This window comes from Cenococcum geophilum (genome assembly GCF_001692895.1).
Source record: "Cenococcum geophilum 1.58 unplaced genomic scaffold K441scaffold_18, whole genome shotgun sequence".
NCBI classification, from domain to species: domain Eukaryota; kingdom Fungi; phylum Ascomycota; class Dothideomycetes; order Gloniales; family Gloniaceae; genus Cenococcum; species Cenococcum geophilum.
Genome location: NW_027137576.1, coordinates 1,436,267 through 1,452,836, shown reverse-complemented (window position 1 = coordinate 1,452,836; position 16,570 = coordinate 1,436,267). Strand labels below are relative to the sequence as shown.

General features: G+C 43.4%; 3 protein-coding genes across 3 annotated transcripts; 1 reads left to right on the top strand and 2 right to left on the bottom strand.

Annotated features, from left to right (window-relative positions):
• Positions 1-2,325: 2,325 nt before the first annotated feature.
• Positions 2,326-2,901, bottom strand: K441DRAFT_696017 (uncharacterized protein). The gene has a single exon (XM_067652852.1). It carries the CDS (start codon positions 2,778-2,780, stop codon positions 2,382-2,384), a length of 399 nt encoding a protein of 132 aa, XP_067504601.1. The 5' UTR covers positions 2,781-2,901; the 3' UTR covers positions 2,326-2,381.
• A 3,663-nt stretch (positions 2,902-6,564) lies between these two features.
• Positions 6,565-12,334, bottom strand: K441DRAFT_659119 (uncharacterized protein). Its single transcript, XM_067648467.1, has 12 exons — positions 11,939-12,334; positions 11,761-11,892; positions 11,286-11,706; positions 10,560-11,236; positions 9,907-10,510; positions 9,742-9,849; positions 9,032-9,682; positions 8,889-8,970; positions 8,497-8,809; positions 8,309-8,445; positions 8,020-8,224; positions 6,565-7,960 (listed from the first exon to the last, which is right to left on the bottom strand). Exons 1-12 carry the CDS (start codon positions 12,234-12,236, stop codon positions 6,972-6,974), a joined length of 4,617 nt encoding a protein of 1,538 aa, XP_067504600.1. The 5' UTR covers positions 12,237-12,334; the 3' UTR covers positions 6,565-6,971.
• Positions 12,335-15,015: 2,681 nt separating this feature from the next.
• K441DRAFT_659118 (uncharacterized protein) lies at positions 15,016-16,570 on the top strand. Its single transcript, XM_067648466.1, has 2 exons — positions 15,016-15,405; positions 15,481-16,570. Exons 1-2 carry the CDS (start codon positions 15,123-15,125, stop codon positions 16,215-16,217), a joined length of 1,020 nt encoding a protein of 339 aa, XP_067504599.1. The 5' UTR covers positions 15,016-15,122; the 3' UTR covers positions 16,218-16,570.

The window sequence follows — 16,570 nt, the reverse complement described above, 5'->3', positions numbered from 1 at the left end:
CACTGTTTAGCTTATTATATTTAATAGTGTTCTGACTATAGTGGCGGCTATAGTAGGTATACGTCTCGTTGTTACTATAGAAGAGAGTATTCTCTTTATTATTTTAGTAGACTCTCTTATTATTAAGCTTATTAAGATATACTAAGTTAGTATAGAAGCCTGGTATAAAGGCTGCTCCTAAAAGCTATATCTGTCTCTTCCCTTTAGGGTAGTTAATTATAACTATAGCTATTTTATAGCCTACAATTTCTTTTATATATAAGCCTGTGTAGACGCGTTCTAATATAGGCTTAATATCGCTAATGAACCTAGCTTTATCGTTAAAGACGTATAGGCTGGTGTGAGGTGACAAGCTCCGCACCACTTAGCCACGGTATAAACCCCAAAAGGTAAGCGAGTGACTGGCTTGATGCCAGGCACGGCTGTGCGGAACAATATATATAGGCGAGGTGACGAATCACCTGACAGCTGGTTCCTAAGTTAAGAATTATACTATTATAAAGCTTATAATTAGAAGCTATATTATAGGCTCTTATATTATAAACTATAAAGTTTCTATAGGGCTCTTAAGAGCTCTACTAGTTACTATTCTTTAGCTTTTTATTAGCTTAATTATCCTTTTTAATTTGCTTAATATAAGCCTTAATTTTAGGCGTTATATTAGCAATCTTTTATTTATCTTCTTCTAAATTTTATTACTTGGTTTAAACTATAATAGGCAAGGAATTAACTCTATAATATACTAGTACTTATTAAAGTAATAATATTTTCCATATAGGTACTCTAGTAGTGGTTGCCTTTCCTTCTTCTACTTATCTGCTAACGATTAAGGCTTTAATTTAGGCTTTAAATTTAGCAATTTATCCTTAAAGGTAACTCTAAAGGATTCTCCTTATAGGGTTTTGCCCTTTTAGGCAAGCTCCGTTTAACGGTAGTTTTAGTATATTTTAACTAGTTTAAAGAAGATAGAAAGCTTCTTTTCTTTTTACTTAAGCCTTTTAAGCTAATTCTTCTAATATTTTAACTAGCTTAGTATAATAGATTTAACTATATATACAAAGTCTTTTACTAAATAATTACTATTTACCTTAGGTAGATCTAGCTCCTTATACTTAGTATATACTATTTTTTACTCCTATAATTAGACCTTAAAGTTCTAGTTCTAAGGGGCTTTCTTAAGCCTTATATACTAGGTAGCTGCTTAAAGCTTTTAGGCGCTATTAGTTAAAGTAATTCTCTTCTTAAGAGATACTAAGATGTTATAGGTAGTGATGCATTTAAATATATAGATAAGGTAGGTATATAAGATAGAGCTTAGGATATAGCTACGTAATATATTAAGAGCTAATAGCTATTTTCTATATAGCTTTATATTGTCCCTATAGTTAGCTTTAAGCGTATAAAGCTCCTCCTTTTCTTCCTTATATAGGTCTGCGAGCTTTATCTTCCCCTAGCTATTAGTATTCTTAGGTAAGGCTTAAATAGGTTCTTTAAGCTATAGTAGATCGGTCTTAGGTATTAATAGGTTAATATACTTCTAGAGACAATTATTATTTGCTTTTAACTTAATAACTTTAATCTATTTATCCTAATTGTTTAGGCTTATAAGGATAACGGATAATATAATAACGGGAGGGGTTTCTTATTAAGAAGTTATTATAGGTGGTTGTCTATAATTAAGATAATAATTGAAATTAATGGGAATAAAAGCTTTGGAATTAAAGATGATGCAATAAACGGCCTGGGCTTATAACTGTTGAACGGACGATTAGGAATGAGGGCTCTAGAAGCTCTTTATATACATCAGGTAGGTCTAGACAACTGAGTTAAATAGGTAATAGAAAGTAGGTGATGAGACATTCGATGAGACATTTAGTCATAAGTTGAGAGACAACTAAGACATAGTTCGTATAGACGATCTAGGTCGTCAGACAGTATTACGATGGTAGTAAGGAACTCCGATTCAGGTCGACACTTATCCATTTTAAATTGCAATGTTCCAAATCTGGCGCAGAATCTTCTCTTTAGTTTTCTCGCCCTACACAAAATCACACACTTAGTTTATTTTGAAACTGCCTAGAATGCCACATTTACTACTATGAACACGGCCATCTTTAAAGCCAAATCAAGCTTAGTGAGTGATACGAGGCCTAACTAAATATTCGTGAAGAAATTTTATATTATTGCCCATCACTCTTCAGTATTAGGAGAAAATCTAGAACCCTGAAGTTGTCATTGCGCCTTATGCTATTTAAGACGACCATGGACTCCTACATTTAGGGGCCATAAGGTCCTCTTCTACTCACGCGAGTTTAGGAGTCACAGCGAGCAACCATAGATTCCATTTAGGGAACACTAGCTCCTTTACACCGTACACCACCTCACGATCCCCCTTCCAACCCCGGATCCAGCCTAAAAGCCTTCCGATACCACGACACAGCCTGGCCTCCACTCCCCCCATCCTCCAAGCGTCGTGCAATCTCCAGGGCCTTGTTGCCTTTCTCCTTTTTACTCAATCCCCTATACAGCCCCTCAAAATCAAACTCCTCTTCGCGCTCAAACACAATGTCAGTCCTGAGCAGATACTTCCCACCCTCCCTCAACACTTCCCCATCATGAAACAGTGAATCACGAAACACGCTCGCCGCCCCAAGCACCGGCTGCACGGCGCCCAGCACCCCGAACTCCCCTTCCATCTCCCCAGGGACGGACCGATCCAGCGCGCGCGTCGCCCCGCCGGCAGCGCGCGCCACGCTGTTCAGGTAGATATTGACCGTCATGAACGACTGCGCGTTGATGGAGGTAAGGCGGCGGCCGTCAACATGCGGAGCGAAATCGTCGCCGGGTGCGCATTTGCAGAAGCGGAAGCACGGGTTCAGGTGAGCGGGTTTCCACGTGCAGTGCTCCTCATCTGTGATGATGGTGTCGGCGTCAGTGCTGCCAACAGTCAAATATCCGGACTGATTGCCAGGATATTTGATTGACTGACGCACGGGCCGTATTTAATTGAAGCTAGCCTAATTAACGGCCGATTTGATTGAACTTCCAATCAGATATTTGGCTAGGAGGTTGTCCTAGCAACGTGCCGCGATACAGTGGCAGAAAGAATAAAAGGTAAGATATTAAGCTTATTAATTGCAAGAATTCGCTGGAATTCGCTTTAATCTACAAGATCTGCCTTTAGCTAGTGCCTCTAGCACTTACTAGCCTCTATAACCTCTACTCCTAAGCAATTTCGCTTATCCGTAATAAGCCTTTTGGCCGCTAAGAATACGCGTTTTACCTTACTACTTATTACTGGTATTAAGAATATATTAAATGCTATACGTGCAAGGATAGGAAAGTTAGTTTAATGCTCCTTCCACTATATAAGCGGGTCCTAGATTAATAAAAGTCGGCAATTAAAAGACCTTAGATAGGTATTAAGCTCTAAACTATCTATATCCTTCTTCTTCTGCTTATAATACTTCCGTAATAGGTAATTAACTAAGAATTCGTTATATATAAGGTAAAAAGATTTTGCGTTATTTAGCTAATTCTTAAAGTTAAAGGCGGAATTAATATTAGGAACCTTTTTACAATAACTTAAAAAAAGGTCCTTAAATGCCTTCCTTACGGTCTTAACCCAACTTGGATACTCTGCCCACTTATTCTTAAAGTACTTAAATTGCTATATAGGGTAAAGGATAATAGCTACAACGTAAAGAGGTAAGAAATCTATTAGCTTAAAGTACTTCTTAAGCTTTAGCCAGGCTATGTTAATACCAGTATTATAGTGCTTAGTTTATTTAAAATCGGCATTAGACTTATTAATCTCCTTCTGCGCCTTCTTAAGAATATTATATATAAAGTTTATACCATAGAGAACTCTCTATAGTGCGCTATATTGTCCCTCTTAACTAACTCTTTATACTTAACCTTCCTCTTGTTTATAAAGCTCCCGAAAGGGAACTAGTATTTTTTACTACCTAATTAGGTTCTCCCAATTAGCCTCTTATAGAAAGTTTTGTTAAAGGTTATAGGCACCCTACTAGTTTAGAAGTTTCTAGCGGGTTTAGTAAAGGGTAATAGCAGTACATAGTTTAATTACTAGCATTTATTAGTATAATAGCTAATATAAATTATAATAACTTAGACAAATGGCTCTAAACTAAGCTTTAAATAATTACTATCTTTATAATACTAAGTTAAGGAGAAGAAGAAGGGGTTGCTAGGACTGATATAAATAAATATATACAGCTAACCGCTAAGGCTTATTATACAGTATGTCTAAGTTATATAGGTTACTATAGGCGCTACTATAGGAATATACGGTATAAGTTGCCAGCTAGCAACTTATAGTGACTTATTACGGCTATAAAGAGCCTAGAAATAGCGCATAGTATAATACCCTTAGTAATAACTAAGAATGGTAATATATAATATAATAGTAATATGCGGTATAATGGCAATATACAGCATATTGCGGCGATATAGCGGTAATATGGCAGGTAATGTGCTCTAGTACCATTATATAAATAAAAGAAATAAAATATACCACGAGAAATTATAGCCTTAGTTAAATTCTACCGAATTCCTCTATTTATAAAAAGCTAGTAATATTAGAAGTCTTCCTTCTAGCACTCTCTAAATGTTATTATCCTTATTAAATTATGGTTAATATAGATATAGATATTATAGAGCTTATCAATTAGGCCTATACTATTCTAAATTTTAAATGCTTTATCGTATAAAGCACTAGCTAGCTTCCGCTTAAGCTTACTAACGCCCTTACTAAATAGTAAGGCTTTAATAACTAGGTTAATAATATAACCGAGATATTATAGGCGCGAATAGCTAACGTTAATATTAAACCGAGTTACTAGCTCCCTTAGCATAGTATTATTATCCGTAGCATTATTTATTATAAACGCCCCAAGATTCTAGCTAATCTTATAGTTATTAATAACATTAGCTATAATCTCTGTAATTAATTGGCCAGATTTTACTCTATTTACTTTCCAGAAACCTAAAAGACAGTACTTAAGCTTATACTCCTCACTAATAAAGTAAGCGCATATCGCCATATACTCATTATAATTTAGAAAGCGCCAGCCATTAAGTAAGAGGTTAATTTTACTTTTTGCATATAAAATCTTATCCTTAATCTATATCTTTCTTAACTGAAATATATCTATTACCTAGCCCCTAATTATAGTATGTGAGGATAGAAGGATTACTTTAATCTTAGGTCGGCTAGAAATAAGAAGCTATTAAAATCGGGTGTTTTAAATAGTCGAAAAGCTAAGGTCGCAGGCAATTATTGTATCAATAAGGTCCTTCTTATATTTAAGATCGTCGAATGGCGGTAGAAGAAGACTATATTATATAAAGCCTGTATAAGTAGAACCTTATCCTTATAACAAGATAGAGTTAAAATCCCCACCGGCTCCAGTTATTCCATAGGTCTTTTTTAAATAAGATGCAATTAATGAGGTAGAGAGTGCATTAAAGAGCTAGGTACCGTAAGCCTTTTTTTAATAGTAGCGCTTACAAAGCTAGAGCTTCTTATAGCCCTTTACTTATAAATTAGCTCCATACTAATAAACCCAGAAAACCTTTACCTTTATATTTAGGACCCGTTTGTTATATAAGCGATACTACACATCCTAAAGAAGCTAGCTATGGTATTTAAGAATATCAAATTAAATGTTAAAAGCGCAGGCGTGCGAGGTCTGAGTGGGCTAAGATGCTTCTAAGGTAGTCTTAAGTAAATCAGAATTAGATAATTGAGAAATTTCATTAATATCCGAACTCATAGTTCCCTTTAAAGTTAATAGGGTCATTATATAATAAGATAATAGTAGGCAATCTAAAAATTTTAAACTGGATAAACTATTAACCGAGACCATTAATCAGTCATTAAATATCTGACCTCGGTTCAAATATTTAATTGGCTTAACTGATATCTGATCTCGTATTTAATTGATTAGACTGATGCTCGGACTGATTGAACTTCCAATCAAATCCGTTGACTGTTGGCAGCACTGGTCGGCGTAGAAGGGTTCCAGGCGGGCCCAGAGGAGGCGGGCGAGGTCGTCGTCGTCGAAGATGTGGCGGAGACGGGTTGAGTAGGCGGCGCTGGTGGGGATGAGAGAGGAGTCGTGCTGATTGATTGTGGATGTGCATTCTTCTGCAGTTAGGAGGTTGGAGATGGTGTGCACGAAGTGCGAGGCTGATTGGTTTGGGAGATCGAGGACGGATCGTGTTAGTATCATTTTATAATGATTTCAGAGCCTTTTACTGCGTTTCGTGAGATTATGCCTTCTATATCAGTTCGTATGATCGTTAAGTATATTAAGGCTGAGGTGGGCCGTGGTTTACATTGCCAAGGCCAACGTGGTGCAGTCATGCATAAATGAGTCAATCTGCTACACCATCTTTCTATCAGGAGGAGTCATCAGTCTATCGTCAAGTCAGTGAGAATGATCGAGACTTTCGGTGGACAATGTCAGTAATTGCATTAGACTTGATCTTCCGTTCACCAATATTAGCCGGCAACCACAGACAGTGATGGCAATAACTGTATAGTCACCCCAAATTGGGCGATTATGATTGTATAACCCCCGATTATAGCCATTCCCGTGGAGTTTTAGGCGATTATATACCTGGTTATACATATTTGTCTAGGAGTTATACGACTGCTGTAACTAAAAAAATACAGAGCAGAAGATTAGAGCAGAAGATTTCTGCAGTTGTTTTCGTCATTGAAATTTTGAGGTTGCCCATGCATAACTGATTATTGCCATTACTGACCACAGAGATGGATAGCTAAATTCCATCAGAACTTCATACAGCTGCTGCCTGTGGATAGAAACTACTCCGACTTATCATAGCATGGAGGTAGAAATTATTCCAAAGCAGGATTGGGATTGCTCATTCACTATATGACATTGGGATTATAATGCGCTAAATCTCCAAACTCTGGCTTATTACATCTCATGCTTTGACCTTTCCAGCGCTATTCTGAGGTCCTCTGCAGAAGAGCTGCCGTGTAGTTGGATAGCTGGAACGGGACCTTGAGGCCAAGTTGGTCCAGCACCTGCAGGCGAAGACCAGATATCGTAATTATTAGGGACCGAGTGCTGAACATAAGGTAAGTTGTTCGAGCGAGGGATAGGATAAGCGCTAGGGGGGTTGTAATAAGGAGCCTGCGGTGAGGAATAAGAACCCGAGGGTGCATAGGCGTGATGCTGTGGAGCAGAAACCATGTGTGTGTATGCTTGTGGTGAAGGAGAAGCGCCCCACGGCTGATCTCGTGGACTGGTTGAAGGGGAGTAGTATTCTTGTGGAGATTGATATGAGCTGGGTGGAGTAGTTGGTATGGGCGCAACTGGTACGGAATCCTCTTTTTCTTCAAGGCTTAATACAATGGCTAGCTCTAGATCAGCTTGCTCGGCGGGAGAAAGATTTTCGGCTCTGGCGGGCTCCACCGGTGATTCATCTTGGCCCAACCCGTTACCATTAGGGTCGATCGACTCCGCCTGGCTCTGCCTATCTTCTCCTCCGAGTCTTATTGGGACGGCGGGCTGGGACGGCGGTTGTATTGAGGGCTTTTGTTGAGATTTTCCGGACGTGTTCCTTCTCAAGTTTGCAAGCGATAGTTTACTGGATATTACTCGGAGCCCAAGCCCCGTTGCCGCGGGCGGATCTCCTAGTGGTGGTGCGCTCTTTGTACCAGATTCAGTCCTTTGTGAATCCAGTGACGTCCTAGGCTTGTCAGAGTTCCAAGCAGCCTCTTCGCTTGTTAAGAGGCTTCCAAGATCCGTAGAGCTGTGGAGGTTAGGTTGGGACACACTACGGTTATGGGTCAAGAAACCCAGATTAAGTCCACCCGGCTTTTCGGGAACTGGCGGAAGCTGCTTTTGAGCCCCACCGTTAAGCTTTGGCGTCATCCTTGGATATCGCACAGGATTAGCCTCTGTGAGTTGTTGTTAGTCTAGCTTTATTGCCGGAATTACTTCTTAAGGGGTAACATACGCTTCTGGTCCTCCTCTAACATGAGAAGTCGCGGAAAGCCACTGATAGGATACGCTTTGTAACTGTCGCGAGCTTCATAGGTCGTACGAAAATATAAACTGATCGTAACCCTGGCATTCTTTGATGAAACATGAATGTCAAGTGGCCCTAGATCAAATGTGGCGAGCTTAATCATCCCGTTAACAATGGCTTCACTTATTTCGATCTGGAGCGGTGTTAGTATTCGATTGCAGTTACCTGGCCGAAGCAACCACGCATCTATCGTGACGACGTGTATCAAGTAACATACCCTTTTCATTTCAAGACCCCTGTCATGCTCATTGATCTCAAAGTACGGTCGAAAATTACTTCTTTGCTGAAACTGGAAAAATTCGCCCAGTGAACGTAGGTAAGGAGACCCTTCTTCAAACCGGCAAGATATTCGTCCTAAGAGCGAAGGTTAGCCAATAGCGCCTCCTGAAATGACAGATAGCTTACCGGAACAGGAGTAGCGGTTGAAAGGCTGATCACGTGTTGCCGATGTTCGGTCGTAATAAAAAGAGCTTGCAACAAGTCTGTGCGCAATCCTCTGGATCCGGATCTTCTCGTTGGTGAATGACAGGGATGCTATAGTGTCATCCTGGAGTTTGTAGATGTGTTTCTTCTCATCCAGAGGAGGAGGATCATAATCCAAGTTTGGATTGACCCTTACATAACGACGTCTATTATTGCTATGTTCCGAATCCACTACAACCTTCATAAAATCATTCCAGGCAAGTTCGGCGTCAAGGATGCTATCGAAACGATGATGCTACAACAGCAAGTAAGCTTGGGCATATACCGAAAGATGAAGACGCGGGGAACGAAATAGGCAGATGGAACCCGCGTACCACTACTGTGAGAATTTGACGCCACTTCGAAAACACTTTTCGATTCTTGGGTTCCGGTTGCCGACTGTTAAAATTTTGCTCTCTTTGTCCCAATGTCCTTGTTAGTGATTTAACGCAAATAATCTGGGGTTAGTAATACGTACGCGTGACTCTGAGGTGGCATTGACCGCCTGTGTCGTTCGATCTCGGGTGCCATTTGTTTGGCGTTCTGGCCGGTTCCTACGGAGAGGAAGATGTCAGGATGACGTCGAGCAACCTCCGGCCAAAGCAGTTTACGTTCGCGGTGTGCCACTAGTACGGGATTATTGTTGTAGAATGCGCCATCAAAGTATGTCTGTTCGGCGGCTTTGTGGTAGAAAGGTTTAAAGAAGGGAGATGCAGCAGAAGTAGCAGCGGCCGCTTCCCAAACTTCAAGTTCCAAGGACGGATTGTCGGGACGATGGAAATCTGAACTAGGATTTAGTTCTCCGCTACGACTGTAGTTTGCAATCACAATAGCCTTCTTTCCAATTTCGTCAGTTGAGGTCACCGCGACCTTCACCTCGTATCTCTTATCCGGGTCATGGGCTCCACCGAACAACAAATCTGTGCCAAGTGACTTTTCGAGGGCATCGCGGAAAGGGGTAGTTTTATATTTACTCCCATGATTGAACCTTGCAGCATGGTCAAAAACAGGAATATTATGAAGTTCTCGAGGGGTGAAGGCCTGGTCACAGAGCTTAGTGAATTGCTTTATGCATCTTTCGACAGGCCAAGATTTGACACCCAGAGCTAGGGCGATGATGCCTCCAGTACTGCGATTGTAAGTTACTGCCAGGTTCTCAATATCTCGGGCAGATTTAATATAACTTACCTAGTTCCAACAATGAGGTCGAAAAATTCTCTGATAGGTATCTTATTGCCCAATTCCTCTTGAATGGCTCTCAGTACTTCAAGCTCAACAATTCCTCGGATACCTCCACTGCATGTATTTAGCAGGCTTTATGCGAGAGGCTGTTGAAAAGCTAGCTTAACTTACCCATCTAATGACAAAATACGGGAGCCAGCATACTCTGGCTTAAATCGTACTACACAGGGTTTTGCCCACCTCGAATCCTCTGAATGCAGTGGGCAGCTGTTCAATTCAAAGCTAGTTCTGTTCTGAGCGTGACCAAATAATTTGACACATTCAGCGCATAGGATGTGACCGCAGGGAAGGGGATGCTCCGGAACCTCTTTGAGACAGCAGAAGCAGGTGCAGTGACTGACAAACCTCCATGCAGATCCTAGATTTTTGTAGAAACTGGTCATATTCCGAGTGTGGAGGTCAATGTAAGCTTTCTCATCTGGCGTTCCTTTGTCGGATAATGCTAGAATCTCATTCTGTAGATTGTGAATATTTCTGAAGAGGGTAGCTTTCCACTGCGGGCCGTATTCAAAAGCGGAAAACGTAGACTGGTAATTTCCCGTGGCGATTATTTTTCCTCTGTCATTCTGATGACCTTTCGAATTGTGACGGGACTTAGCATTAACACATTGACCTTTCTCATTCGAAAAACCGCACGGCCAGGACATATCGCAGAATTCCTCCAGGGCGTTTTCAAAGTATCTTTGGTGATGCTTGGCTAGATCCTGAGCAAGTCCTGACACTTCTTTAGCATGCAATAGCATAGGTCATAGGAATCCTCTTACCCGGGCGACCTCGGCAGTCTAACAGAACGCAAGACGCTACCATGGAGCTGAGTTGGTTAAACATCCAAGCGCCAGTTTGACCTCTCCACTGGTTTTGTATCGCTACTGCAAGTTGCAAAATGTGGCCGCCAAAGTCGAGTGGAATCGGATTGTGTTTTAGGGACACTTCGATGAAGTCAAATGGTTTTTCCAATTTGCAGGAGAAATGGTCAAAAGCGGACTGGATGTAGATATTGAGTTGCGACGAGTTGGACAGCATTCGGGCTCTTTTCTTATCATAGTAAGCTACGTCGCAACGATCTGTAATGGTTTCATGCAATTTGTGAATTTGTTTTCGTAGATGTCCAAGACGATCCTTGTTTGGAATTCGTACCACCCGGAAGGAAGAATAGTAGCAACGAATGAGGTCTTTCATTGTCTCAATCCTAATGCCTTGGCTGCGCCATAAGTGAGCGCGCTTCAGAAATTCTGGAACTCCGATGTAAGGATCTAGGGCGTTAGATACAGCTTTTAATAGAGTTTCTGTGGCATGGCCCACTTCCCACTCCTTTGGACTAACGTTTTGCTCAGTCGCGTTGACGACAATGATTGCGTGAGGTAGAGCTGGCTGATTGACAGATTTCTCCAAGGAGGCTGAGCCCCAGTCCAGAAGCAGTTGCAGTGACTCCTGAAATGTCCTAACCAACAGTTAGCTACTCCGAATCAAATAAGAGCTTTGAAGCGTACTTTGCATTCTTAGTGACAAACACAACAACATCGGAGAAAGTATATAATAGCCTTGGGTAGAGTTTTATCACAGCAAATGATCTGGTTCTTCTCTGGTCCGTTGTTGCCCATTCTAGCTGTCGCAGGCGGCCGTTGGTGATCCTATTAACTAGATCTTTCGCACCCGATTTTGACTTTCTCCATGCTGCACCCATGGGTTCTGTTTCGCCAGCATTGAGACCTTCGCAGTCGGCATAGAGCATAGGCAATGGACCGCCCGAGGTTGCAGGGTCTGCGTATAGGTGTACATCTGCGGACGTAGGTATGGCGTCGTGTACTGAAGCGCCAACCACAGGGGAAGGATATGTTGGATCTGCTTGGGGATCGGCGCTGGATTCTTGGTATTCGATGAGCATTTTGATCAAAGTACTCTTTCCAGCATCTACAGCCGCGTCAGTGCTTTCAATAAACGAGATGTTAAAGTTTCTGTAATTACTTGTTTGGCCTACAAAAGAAACTAGTTGCGGGAATCTCACAGCAGACTCGGATCGTGTACTGGCCGCCATGATTCGTGCATAAGTTCCATAATCCGCGAAGAACGGACGCCCCATCGGGTCTCGTGTAATTCCTGGACAGTCAGTTGGACATATACAATCTAATGCAGTTCAACTTACCAAACCATGTTGTCTTTTCATCCTCTTCATGAAGCTGTCGAAGTTTCCGCTGATCAACAGTCGGATCAAGAATTGTCTTCAGCCTTTTCGCAACGTGGTAATCGTTTTCGTCGGTTTTTTCATGTAATTTGCCGTCACTCCCCAGTTTTTCCGGCCTATGGTGGAGAACAAGATTCCAGCAAGTTATACAGAGACGGGCCGAGCAATCAACGCAGTAATGAACGTCTTCATGAGGAGTATCGCAGCGAGGGTCTTCACAGCCTTGTTGGGATCTTCTGAACGAAGCAGCGTTATACATTATGAAATCCGGTTACAACACTTGAGGTGCGTAAGTAGTCACAGCCATGGATAAGTAACGAGTGTCAGAAGTGCGTTGTATAAAGAGGGGTGTCGTCTGAATCGCAGCAATGCAACCCTTAAAAGAGGTCGGGTAATTCTCAGCCTCGATATTCCAGGCTCCAAATCCGTGCCGCGATGGCGCTGCCACGCCTGAAAGGCGTCCAAAGAGTGGGGTTTCCGGCCCCTCTCGATTCTTTTAGAGTCACAGCCTTGTCAGTAGCGTCTCACTGAAATAATCCAAAGGTGCATTAACTTAACATCATACCACTTATTTTGAAGGCTAGCCTTCAGCTCACTCATTTTTTCTTTTTGGTGAGCCGTTCTAGGCGCATATTCTCACGGAGATGCAGCGGTTATCCTTTCCATTGCGAGGGCATTTCAAGAGTACCTCGTTATCTTACAAAGCAGGTAGTGCCAAGACAATTCTAAGCAATCAGGTTGGTGCAAGTATGCGTAGGAGAGAATGTGAGCATCTTTCGGCCCCTGGGCTTGGTTTCTGCCTGAACTGCAGCGTCTTTCCACATCTCGTAGTTGATCTGCAAGAGGCTTTTCGTGTAACAATAATCCTCCTTCAGCTTGAGGGCCAAGGGCTAGGCAAAAAAGTCGTGGCCACGCGAAAACAGCCCCCTACAACTTCACACCCTCACAACTCCACAACCACGCACTCAATATATACAAATAATAGCTTATTTTGAAGCCTAAAGTCTATAGAATTTTTCTATTACCATGCACCAGCCTGTTGCCCACGATTCAGGTGTTAATTGTGTTGTGAAGCGATATAAACAAAGAACCCCTGAGCGCCAGCTGCGACAGCTGCGACAGCCTAAAGATGGCCCCAATAAAGCTATCGAATGGGACACACCTACTAAGAACAAGGCCCTAGGATAATTGGACGCTAGAAAATCATACAAAGATGTCCGCAAGCGTTATGGCATCCCAGAAAGGACCCAGCGGCGCTAGAAAAAGGAGGGATTTGACCGTCGCGCGCGCCGCAGCAGTTATACTCCTAATATAGGTGCTCCATACAAGATTGGAGAGGCCAAATTAAAGCGAATAATTAAGCATGTTAAGGAAGGTAATTGCCTTAATAAGATCTCGTTATGGAAGACCTAAAGCTTAAATATTATTTAGAAGTTAAAGATAAAAAGACAGTTAAGAACGCGTTTAACAGGCGTAGGTATTTTAAGTGTAAAGTATACTAGAGGACCTATATTTGGGAGAGGAACACCTATAAAAGGCTAGAGCTCTCTAATAAATAGAAGGACTACCTATCCTTTATCTGGTATACCGTTAGGTTTATAGATAAGATTTATTTTTAACTTAATAATAACCGCACCAAGTAGGTTTTTTAGTAACACTCCAAGCGTAAGCACCCAGACTGCTACTAATTTAAGCATAAGCTAGGCAGCTTAGCCCTTTACGCGTAGAGTATGGTATAGAAAGGTAGCCGGCTGCCCTTAATTTTTTTTATAGAGAGGAAGAGATTATAGATCCTAAGGTAGAAATAGATTAGGAGGCAGCTAAGCAGGAAGCTTACTAAAGAGAACCTTTAAGAATAAGCACGCTAGTATATGCGAGAGGCTAGAGAGAAAGAGAGAGAGTAGTAGCGTTATAAGCATAAGTGTAAGGATAAATAAGCATGTAAATATACTTGCTATAAGGGTTTTAAAAAGGCCAAGCTAGGTAGTAGAAATCTTACCCAGGAGTAGTATATTAGGGAGATTTTTAAGCCTTATATTATTAAGGTATAGCGCGTCGCTTAACCAGAAGGAAGAGACTTCCTTCTACAAGAAGATAATAATTAAGGGTATAGTACTCGCAGTAAAACAAACCTAGTAGCGCGCTTAAAAGAAGAGCTTGGAATTCCTTACTACGCCAACCCACTATAATCTCCCAATTTTTCGGTAATAGAGGATGTCTGGCGTATCCTTAAATAGCGTCTTAAGAACTATAGGAGAAGGGCTAGTAGTCCTAAGGAGCTTAAGGGCTGGCTACAGGCTGAATGGGACGCAATTAATCAGGAGGAGATAGATAAATTGATAGACACTATGCCACAGAGGCTACAGGAGTGCGCAGAGGCCGATGGAGGGCAAACAAAGTGGTAACCGCCACAAAAATGGCGAGATTTCAATTCTATATGCATGCGAGTAGCCTCACAAGCGCGGTTGTGGTGTTGTGGTGCCTCAAAGTGACGGTTTGGTGAGGAATTGTATGGTGGGGCCACGACTTTTTCGCCTAGCCCCTTGGGCGTTCTAGTCCAATTAGCTGTAGCACTTGGGCCATTCTCCAACCCCTTCTGAAGGTTGTGCTCGGGATAGCCTGGGGCCATCTCGGATTATTTCCGTTCCAAAAGCCACTTGCAGGATTAAACCGGTGTGGAAAGTCGAGAACCAAGCCAATGAGGGAATCATTCCAAGCTCCTGGTTAGGGGGAATAGAGCTTCGTTCTCCAGTTTGTGGACCCCACTCTCAGGACTCTCCCATCTAATGCCCAGATTACCCGTAGTATCGAGTAGCCTCGATTTATGACGAGTCGCCGAGGCTTTGCTGATACCTCCTATATCTTTGCGGGTACGCTGAAATCTTTATAGATGAAGTAGTGTAGGTTGCTGAGATGTGCTCAGAACTACCTTGTGCAAGGAATATGTCCCGGTTGCCGGGCAGGATATACATTGGCCGAGGCACCCACCAATGAGAGCTTGATCGCGCCACAACGAATGACGTCCAAAACAACACTCGCCAGCGACAGCACCGCAGCTTCCACCACCTCTGATTAATCCGCGAGAGCTCTCCCACCCCACCACTCTCCTCCGTCACTCCTTCAAAGCCATCTCCCTCGCATCAAGATGGCCCCGCGGAAAGAAATCGCCCGCAGCGAGCCCGCTATCATCACCAACGGTGTAGCACCGCCACCGATTCGGGCATCGAGACTCCCGCGACATCTTCGCTTCCCTCTCCTCGTCATCATCAGCCTGAGTTTGAGCGTGGCCGCCTTATCGATTGTGGCAGATGGGCTGGGATACGAGCTAGGTAGCGTAAGCCGCAGCCGCAATGAGCCGTGGCAGGTGGCAGCGTATCTGGGCTGGAAAATTGCCGAATTGGCTGTAGGATGGTACGGGAAATATGATGGTAAGTGCCAATCCTAATTTTTGATCTGTTTCAAATACCACATACACAATTACTGATATATTTGGTGGTGAATAGATCTAGACATCACCTGGCTCACCCTCCTAACCCACGCACCAGTCCTCTACCTCCTCCAAATCTTCTACTTCATCTCGCCCACCACATCTCTCATAAACCTGGCCGTCGACCTCGCCTCCGTCGCGCTGCCCACCAAGCTCCTACGCCCACGCTCCGCCCTCCACAACCCCAACGCGCCGAAATCAGCCGTCCCAAACCGCAACATCATCCACAGCTTCCAGGTCACACTCTCAACTACCATCCTCGGCACCGCCATCTACAGCGTCGTGCTCTACACTGCGCTGAAAGCCGGGCTGGTCACCTTCATGGTGACGCACTTCGACCTGCCGACCGTCGAGCCCGCGCACTCTGTCTCCCTGCCCCAGCTCGTCATCGCACTCGCGCCCGTCGGCTGGGCGGTCCGCGGCTTCCTGCTCGCGCCCTCGCTCGGCGCGCAGACCCACATCAGCGACGCCAAGGCCCCCGCGTTCAACCCCGCGACTGCGACGTTCACGGAGACGCTGCGCCAGAACGTGTGGGGGTGGAGCAAGCAGACGAAAGTGCTGTTGACGCAGACGGCGGTGCTGGCGACGATGGTAGCGGCGAACACGGCAGTGCAGGTTAGTGCGCTTGAGGGGACGGACGTTGTGGGGGCGGTGGGGTATGCGGGGGTGTGGGTGCTGGCGGGGTTGCTGAGCGCGGTCATGTTTGGGTGGGTCGGGGATGTGGGTGAGGTCGTGGTCGTCAAGGAGGTTTAATGCGGGAATTAGACAAAACCTTATTCGGAAGTTGATTACATCGTGCTTTGGCGGGGGCAATTCTGCGCTCCGTAAGCTGGGACCGCGTTGTCTGGATCGAGCTGGTCAGGGGGAAGTAGATCTCACGGCAAGAGGGATCTCATGGCGAGAAGGATGAAGGCTCCATGGGAGGACTTCATCTAGCGAGTCTAGAACGGGATCTATTTCTTTTACGGCATTTTGGCATATGGAAGGTCTTAGGATTGGGACTCTGGGGGCGCTGAGATGGATTTGACATATCCCCTCGTCGTGTGAGGCATTAGCTAGATATTTTTCTACACCGAATACGATTATTTGAAAATGTTGCCTTGACA